At 42.2% G+C, this 9,619-nt stretch overlaps 1 protein-coding gene across 2 annotated transcripts; it reads left to right on the forward strand.

Annotated features, from left to right (window-relative positions):
- Positions 1–817: 817 nt before the first annotated feature.
- Positions 818–9,316, forward strand: LOC112240310 (vesicle-trafficking protein SEC22b-B). Of its 2 annotated transcripts, XM_024408645.2 has the most exons (6): positions 818–1,452; positions 6,083–6,094; positions 6,286–6,395; positions 6,572–6,732; positions 7,300–7,446; positions 8,383–9,316. In XM_024408645.2, the coding sequence occupies exons 1-6, from the start codon at positions 1,378–1,380 to the stop codon at positions 8,535–8,537; spliced, it is 660 nt and encodes a 219-aa protein (XP_024264413.1). In that variant the 5' UTR covers positions 818–1,377; the 3' UTR covers positions 8,538–9,316. The 2 variants fall into 2 exon arrangements, with proteins under 2 accessions (XP_024264413.1, XP_024264473.1); XM_024408705.2 differs by lacking the exon at positions 6,083–6,094 and having other exon boundaries at positions 821–1,452.
- The last annotated feature ends 303 nt before the right edge of the window (positions 9,317–9,619 follow it).

A 9,619-nucleotide genomic window follows, 5' to 3' on the forward strand; every position in this document is an offset into this window, starting at 1 on the left:
TGGCTGAGGTGCACCCGTGACCGGCTCGGAAGCCAGATTGCACAGCGGAGATATACACTTCTGTTCCCTCATGTATTTGTTGTCAATAAAAAATAAATGCTAGCATCATGTCATGAATATGCGTAGCTATCTCGAGACAACTCCGATAGAAAGTTTTTTTCTCAAAGTTTCCGGGATGTCAAGTGTCCTTTTTTCACAGTAAACTCATAACAATATAAGCACTACGAAACTTTTATTCAATCAAATAAACCTTACGTAGGAAAAAAATCAATTACATTTTTGTTGACCAAATTCGACACTCATTAAAACACCTTCCAAAACCCCTCGCTTGGTGAGCGAAAAAAATTAACGACGCTACCTGGCGGAGAAGACAGATTTTTGGCCCCATTATCCCTCTCGCTTCGAGTAACGCGGAACCTTTGAGAATACTGCTGTCTGGGATGGACGGTTAGAGATTTGAGTGACATACCCAACGAACATTTCAGGCCAGTTTAAAGCGTTCGGAGGGTTGTCACTAGTTACCACAGACACAAAGTTATAATTATGGCTAAACCCCGCCTATTTCTACAATTGATCTTCTTAAAATCTGATTTTAACCATAACCACACTGCTAACCTTATGCCTAACCCTTAACTTTAATTAAGACCAAAAAGCAAATTTTTGTTTTCATGTGGTAACTAGTGACAACCCGTCCGTAATGTTGGGTTGTCAATAAGGAACCCTTGGGACGTCCATACCCTAAACCTAATCTCAAACCCTCCCTAACCATAACCATTTTAAACGTAATCTTCATTGTAGGGACGTCCTAAGGAACCCGGAAAACAGACCTTTGTCAATCTATGGTACCTTCGTAAACTCTCTGTGGCTATCTACTCTGACTTCAGAGCGCTCTCGTTTCAGCATGCCAGAGCGCAGAATAAATTTACGAACGCTCAACATGCGTTGAATATGGCCGGTGTCAGTACACGTTGGCAAAATAATCGTCATTAAATTGTTGCCAGCAACACAGTCACCAACGCTCTAGATAACATGAAAACAGCCTAACCAGTTCTGCTGGGGCGAGTAATATGGTGAGAGTGAGGTGTTCTCTCATTTTTGTCCGGAAGTAGCTAGCAAACTTTAGTTAGTTTGCCAGTTGTGAGGTTAGAACTCTCGGATCAACCCCTCGTCCAGTGTGCGGTCTGAGCGCTCCGAGAGCGAAACACTGAATTTACGAACGGACAATCTGACAACGCTCTGAATTTACTAACGCCAAGAGCGCACTCTGGTTCTCCAGATTGAATTTACGAACACACCCCTCGCTGCTGTCTGTCATTATAATAGCTTTCATACTGTGGCTAACAACACTGGTTGAGAATAAGACATTTCAATCCCAAAATGGTGCTGCTGACAATGATCGCTCGGTTGGCTGATGGACTGCCGCTGGCCGCATCAATGCAAGAGGACGAACAGGTTAATATTGATGGTTTTCCCTGTCAATGTCAGACAGCTAACTAGCTAAAATAGCTAATGTTAACACTAGCAATTCAATGTAGCTATCGAACTATTGGAAAATAGCTTGTCAGATAGCTTGCTAGCTAGCTACGTGTGCAATATATATCTTATCTATTCGGTGTCTATCTATGCAGGCCTACTTCATAATACAACCATATTATTAGCTAGTTGTTTGATTGTGTCTATTATTGAAATCCAGATGGCTTTATTCCAGCTGTCAGAGTAACAGGCTAATCATAATGGACAGATTTAGTCAATTTATGTGATGTAGCTAGAGGAAGAGATGGTTGAGGCGTCACTACAGACACTCTGGTTCGAATCTAGCCTGTATCACAACCGGCCGTGATTGGGAGTCCCATAGGGCGGCGCACAATAAATAAAGGTTATATATATACACACAGTTGAAGTCGGACGTTTACATACACTTCTGTTGGAGTCATTAAAACTAATTTTTCAACCACTCCACAAATTTCTTGTTAACAAACTATAGTTTTGGCAAGTTGGTTAGGACATCTACATAGTGCATGACACAAGTAATTTTTCCAACAATTGTTTACAGACAGATTATTTCACTTATAATTCACTGTATCCCAATTCCAGTGGGTCAGAAGTTTGCCTGTGCCTTTAAACAGCTTGGAAAATTACAGAAAACGATGTCATGGCTTTAGAAGCCTCTGATAGGCTAATTGACATCATTTGAGTCAATTGGAGGTGTACCTGTGGATGTTTTTCAAGGCCTACTGTCAAACTCAGTTTTTTATTTTTTTATTTCACCTTTATTTATCCAGGTAGGCTAGTTGAGAACAAGTTCTCATTTACAACTGTGACCTGGCCAAGATAAAGCATAGCAGTGTGAACAGACAACAACACATAGTTACACATGGAGTAAACAATAAACAAGTCAATAACACAGTAGAAAAAGAAAAAAAAGAGTCTATATACATTGTGTGCAAAAGGCATGAGGAGGTAGGCGAATAATTACAATTTAGCAGATTAACATTGGAGTGATAAATGATCAGATGGTCATGTGCAGGTAGAGATACTGGTGTGCAAAAGAGCAGAAAAGTAAATAAATAAAAACAGTATGGGGATGAGGTAGGTATAATGGGTGGGCTATTTACCGATGGACTATGTACAGCTGCAGCTATCGGTTAGCTGCTCAGATAGCAGATGTTTAAAGTTGGTGAGGGAGATAAAAGTCTCCAACTTCAGCGATATTTGCAATTAGTTCCAGTCACAGGCAGCAGAGAACTGGAAGGAAAGGCGGCCAAATGAGGTGTTGGCTTTAGGGATGATCAGTGAGATACACCTGCTGGAGCGCGTGCTACGGGTGGGTGTTGCCATTGTGACCAGTGAACTGAGATAAGGCGGAGCTTTACCTAGCAAGGACTTGTAGATGACCTGGAGCCAGTGCGTCTGGCGACGAATATGTAGCGAGGACCAGCCGACTAGAGCATACAGGTCGCAGTGGTGGGTGGTATAAGGTGCTTTAGTAAAAAAACGGATGGCACTGTGATAAACTGCATCCAGTTTGCTGAGTAGAGTGTTGGAAGCTATTTTGTAGATGACATCGCCAAAGTCGAGGATCGGTAGGATAGTCAGTTTTACTTGGGTAAGTTTGGCGGCGTGAGTGAAGGAGGCTTTGTTGCGGAATAGAAAGCCAACTCTAGATTTGATTTTAGATTGGAGATGTTTGATATGAGTCTGGAAGGAGAGTTTGCAGTCTAGCCAGACACCTAGGTACTTATAGATGTCCACATATTCTAGGTCAGAACCATCCAGGGTGGTGATGCTAGTCGGGTGTGCGGGTGCAGGCAGCGAACAGTGCCTCTTTGCTTGACATCATCAGAAAATCAAAAGAAATCAGCCAATACCTCAGAGAAAAAAATGTAGACCTCCACAAGTCTGGTTCATCCTTGGGAGCAATTTCCAAACGCCTGAAGGTACCACGTTCATCTGTACAAACAATAGTACGCAAGTATAAACACCATGGGACCACGCAGCTGTCATACCGCTCAGGAAGGAGACGTGTTCTGTCTCCTAGAGATGAATGTACTTTGGTGCAAAAAGTGCAAAACAATCCCAGAACAGCAGCAAAGGACCTTGTGAAGATGCTGGAGGAAACGGGTACAAAAGTATCTATATCCACAGTAAAAGGAGTCCTATATCGACATAACCTGAAAGTCCGCTCAGCAAGGAAGAAGCCACTGCTCCAAAACTTCCATAAAAATGCCAGACTATGGTTTGCAACTGCACATGGGGACAAAGATCGTACTTTTTGGAGAAATGTCCTCTAGTCTGATGAAACAAAAATATAACTGTTTAGCCATAATGACCTTCGTTATGTTTGGAGGAAAAAGGGTGACGCTTGCAAGCCGAAGAACACCATCCCAACCATGAAGCACGGGTGTGGCAGCATCATGTTGTGGGGGTGCTTTGCTGCAAGATGGACTGGTGCACTTCACAAAATAGATGGCATCATAAGGCAGGAAAATTATGGGGATATATTGAAGCAACATCTCAAGACATCAGTCAGGAAGTTAAAGCTTGGTCGCAAATGGGTCTTCCAAATGTACAATGACCCCAAGCATACTTCCAAAGTTGTGGCAAAATGGCTTAAGGACAACACAGTCAAGCTATTGAAGTGGCCATCACAAAGCCCTGACCTCAATCCTACAGAGAATTTGTGGGCAGAACTGAAAAGGCGTGTGCGAGCAAGGAGGCCTATAAAACCTGACTCCGTTACACCAGCCTGGTCAGGTGGAATGGGCCAAAATTCACCCAACTTATTGTGGGAAGCTTGTGGAAGGCTACCTGAAACATTTGACCCAAGTTAAACAATTTAAAAGCAATGCTACCAAAAACTAATTGTGTGTAAGTAAACTTCTGACCAACTGGGAATGTGATGGAAAAAAATAATTCTCTTTACCATTATTCTGACATTTCACATTCTTAAAATAATGTGGTGATCCTAACTGATCTAAGACAGGGAATTTTTACAAGGATTAAATGTCAGGAATTGTGAAAAACTGAATTTAAATGTATTTGGCTTAAGGTGTATGTAAACGTCTGACTTCAACTGATATATATATATATATATATATATATATATATATACATACACACACACACACACACAAAAAGTATGGACACCCCTTAAAATTTGTGAATTTCAGCCACCCGTTGCTGACGGGTGCATAAAATCGAGCACACAGACATGCAATCTCCATAGGATGTCACCTTTCCAACAAATCAGTTAGTCAAATTCCTGCCCTGCTAGAACTGCCCCGGTCAACTGTAAGCACTGTTATTGTGAAGTGGAAACATCTAGGAACAACAACGGCTCAGCTGCAAAATGGTAGGCCACACAAGATCACAGAATTGGACTATCAAGTGTTGAAGTGCGTATAAATCGTCTGTCCTCGATTGCAACACTTAGTACCGAGTTCCAAACTGCTTCTGGAAGCAACGTCAGCACAATAACTGTTCGTCGGGAGCTTCATGAAATGGGTTTCCATGGATGAGCAGCCGCACACAAGCCTAAGATCACCATCCGCAATGCCAAGCGTCGGCTGAAGTGGTGTAAAGCTTGCCACCATTGGACTCTGGAGCAATGAAAGCACGTTCTCTGGAGTGATGAATCACAGTTTACCATCTGGCGGTCCGGCGGACGAATATGGGTTTGGCGGATGCCTGTGGAGAATGCTACCTGCCCCAATGCATAGTGCCAACTTTAAAGTTTGATGGAGGAATAATGGTCTGGGGCTGTTTTTCATGATTAGGCTCCGTAATTCCAGTGAAAGGACTTCTTAACGCTGCAGCATACAATGACATTCTAGATGATTCTGTGCTTCCAAATTTGAGGCAACAGTTTGGGGAAGGCCATTTCCTGTTTCAGCATTACAATGCCCCCGTGCACAAAGCAAGGTACATACAGAAATGGTTTGTTGTGATCTGTGTGGAAGAACTTGACTGGCCTGCACAGAGCCCTGACCGCAACCCCACGAACACCTTTGGGCTGAATTGGAACGCCAACTGCGAGCCCGGCCTAGTCGCCCAGCATCAGTGCCCAACCTCACTAATGCTCTTGTGGCAGAATGGAAGCAAGTCCCTGCAGCAATGTTCCAACAGCTAGTGGAAAGCCTTCCCAGAAAAGTGGAGGCTGTTATAGCGGCAAATGGGGGACCAACTCCATATTAATGCCCATGATTTTGGAATGAGATGTTCAATGTGCATGTGTCCACATACTTGTGATCATGTAGTGTAGGTAGTGAGTCAAAGACCAATGCTCAATGCAGAACAGCCATTTGTGTACTGTGCTGAATGATGTTGTGATAGCAATTTGATTAACCAGAGGAGATACACTAAGTCCGTTGAGTAAATTCTGCTCCCTTTAGTTCATTTGCAATTTGTGATGGTTTACTTCATTCATCCTTGTTACTTTCTTGTAGTTGTAGCAAATCAGGCAGCCATGTATTTCTAGGACATGTGTAGTATTTATGAGTTGCAGTAGGCTACATATGAGTCTTGCCACCTGCTTGAAGAACTTTAACACGTTTCTCTTGCTTTCTTATCTGCTCTCCCAAAGGGAAGTGAGAAGGTTGGTCTTTTCTCTGCACTGTAACCAATGTTTGGACATCATACACATTGTTCCTGTGATGTGTTACTGTTTTCACCATACCCAGACCACCCGCTTCTTTGTCGATAACATTTACATTGATCCCAATCATTGGTTCAGTGTCCTCTTAAATATGCTTGGTTGCATAATCTTGCTCTGTCCTCCGTGTTTAGTTGGGTCGGGACCTGCAACAGTACCAGAGCCAGGCTAAACAGCTGTTTAGGAAACTCAATGACCAGAGTCCCACACGTTGCACATTAGAGGCTGGCTCCATGTCCTTCCAGTGAGTTCAAACCAGTTAGAGGAAAGACACCACAGACACTCTCTCTTGGCAAAACACTCATCACAATTAAAATATCATTAACATACTTATACCATGCACTAATAAGCAGGTATCCACTGACCTTTATGCTTCTCAGACACTCCACTCTCATGTTTCCCTCATGGTTCTCCCAACAGCTATGTCATAGAAAAAGGAGTGGTCTACCTAGTGCTGTCTGAAGCAAGCTTTCACAAAAAACTTGCATTTGCTTACCTGGAAGACCTGCAGGCAGAGTTCCACGAACAGCACGGGAAGAAGGTCCCCACTGTGTCCCGACCGTACTCCTTCATTGAGTTTGGTGAGATTCAATGAAATATATCATCATTAGAATCCCTACTAACAACCCAACGTTGATTAAAGGTCCAATGCAGCCATTCTTATATCAATATTAAATTATTTCTGGGTAACAATTAACGACCGTACTCTGTTTTCAATTAAAATGGTCAAAAATAGCTTCTTAGCAAAGAGCAGTTTCCCAAGCAAGAATTTTGCTACCACTGTCTGGAGGTGGTCTGAGTGGGGAGGGGAAAAATCTAAACTATCTGTTATTGGCAGACAGGTTTGGAACTCTTTCTTATTGGAATATTAACAAATTTACCACCTGGTGATGTAACCAGGCAGTCCAAAACTCCATCCCACCACAACAGGCTAACATTAAATGCAGTCTTTTCAAACAGCTCTTACACTAAAATGGCATTATCATAATTTTCTGAATTGTACAGTAGTATTCCAACCTCGTAGTGTGGAGATATGTAAAACATAGGAAAATCATATTTTTGACTGCAATGAACCTTTAAAGGATACCCTAGTATGAATTATGAAAAAATATGCCATAAATTCCTGCAACGTTTTCCTCTGTCAACAGACACCTACATTCAGAAGACCAAGAAGTCGTACATAGACAGCCGAGCCCGCAGGAATCTGGGCAGCATCAACACAGAGCTGCAGGATGTCCAGAGGATCATGGTGGCCAACATTGAGGAAGTGTTGCAACGAGGGGAGGCCTTGTCTGGTAATGTCGGTTTACTTGTCCTTCTTATAGATTTACAGCAATAATGTAGGTCAGGGGTACTGAACTACTATTTGAGAAGGTCTGGTCACACAAATGTCCCCCGTGGCAAAGGTCCGGATGGATATAGGCATTTATCGGCATAGTAACAATCCCCACCGCGCAACCCATCTGACTGAAAACTGTTCAAAATGTTCACACCCCTCTTGTTGAAGACAACCAAAGTTTGCTAACTTCCAAGATCAAGCTTCTTAGTTACAGCAGAGACAATCAATCCACTCATGGATCAAGTTCACTGTTGCCTAAATGTGTTTTGTTTGTCAATAATTATTATTATTATCGTTACATTTTTTTGTGGGAAAAAATAGCACCCCTTGTGTTCACTGCTGGTAATACCATGTACCGCAGTATGGTATGAACATCTGGATACTGCCCAACCCTACTGTCTAAGGTCTGTCAGTGAATGACATAACAAGAGGAAAACTGCCCATACACAACCAAATTTCAAATTGCACCTTGGGGGAGGGGGCCCACGGTCTGTTTTGACCCCGTTCAACCCCGTATCCGGAACACAGTCCGCCAGTTGAGCATGGCTGATGTAGGTCCTCGATGTATAGCTGAAACACCTCTATTACCCAAACCTTTATCTATGATTCTCTGATGTCTAACTTGGGCAGGGCTTATTGCATTATCATGAATGTACATCATTGCAGCAAAACACATTGATAAAATGTAAATTATGTTGGGTAGAATTCACTAGATTAACTAATAAAAGGGAGTGCCACTTCTCAGCTACATACTGTTTGTCAAGTTGTGACAAAGAATAGTGTTTAAGTCACAAGAGGAAGCAGATGCCATTCTCACTTGTGTTAAATGAGGATTTGTTCTGGTTTCTGTTCCCTCTCTTTGCTCACCTGGATCCACTCGCATCACATCCAGCTCTGGACTCCAAGGCCAGTAATCTGTCCAGCCTGTCGAAGAAGTACAGAAGTGACGCCAAGTACCTGAACACTCGCTCCACCTATGCTAAGCTGGCTGCCGGAGGGGTCTTCTTCATCATGCTCATCGTCTATGTCCGCTTCTGGTGGCTCTGAGAAGGGAGAGGAGACGGGAGGGGTTGGAGAAGAAGAGCTGATAGGAGCTTAGCTGTGGTCTCACATTCCATCCAATATGGGATCCCTCCTTTTAACACAAGACTGTTGAAGTAGGGACAGACACTGCACGTTATTTTTCCAACTGTCTGTCCATAGATTTATCATGTAATTACAAATGTTATGTTTTATTAACAATTACAGTCATCCTATAGTGGTTATGCCTTGGATTTGAGTGTTTGTATTGCGTGTGAGTGTGTGAAAGAGGACATTTTATTTTCCTGTGTTTGTGTGTGTGTGTGTGTGTGTTACCAAAACCTGTATGATAACAATTCTTCTCTTATCGATTTAATCGTGTATACTGTGTAGCAGTACAGAAAAAATCTACGTAATTCTATTTACCCAGAGGACATCATAAGGGCTTTGGCGTTAATAACACTACTATTATGTTGGTTTGGTGGAGATTTCTTAAATGTTAACCTGTTTTACTGGGGTGATCAATCACATTACCCGTGGTATTGGCTGCAGAAATAATATTTCTCATTCACCTTCATCTCCACACTGAGTGGACCAGTTTAACACCAGACGACATCTAAAGGGTTCATTTCTTATATTTTGGAAAAAGTTTACACAAGTTGAAGCCTCCATGTAAAAACATGTTTTATCTAGATGAGAACTATAGATAGCTAATGCTATGTAGCTGGCTTATGCCAATTGTGGCAGGGTTAATGAATTTCAACTTAACTGTTTCATTTGATATGAATAAAGTGATTTGCACAAAAGTATTTGATTTCTACTAGAGAATACAAAGTTGCTCACAAATCAGGATCAATATAGATCAGTGGAGGCTGCTGAGGGGAGGATGGCTCATAATACTGGCTGGAATGGAGTCAATTTGTTCTTAAATGACTTGCCTAGTTAAATAAATAGAATGGTAACATACATATCAAAGATGTGGTTTCCATGTGGTTGATTCCACTCCATTCCAGACATTATATTGCTGTCCTCCCCTCAGCAGCCTCCACTGATGTACATATAATACAGTACTAATAGAAACTGGTGTATTCCTGCCCGGTGCTGTGCTT

Source organism: Oncorhynchus tshawytscha, linkage group LG01 (genome assembly GCF_018296145.1).
Source record: "Oncorhynchus tshawytscha isolate Ot180627B linkage group LG01, Otsh_v2.0, whole genome shotgun sequence".
Lineage (NCBI taxonomy): Eukaryota > Metazoa > Chordata > Actinopteri > Salmoniformes > Salmonidae > Oncorhynchus > Oncorhynchus tshawytscha.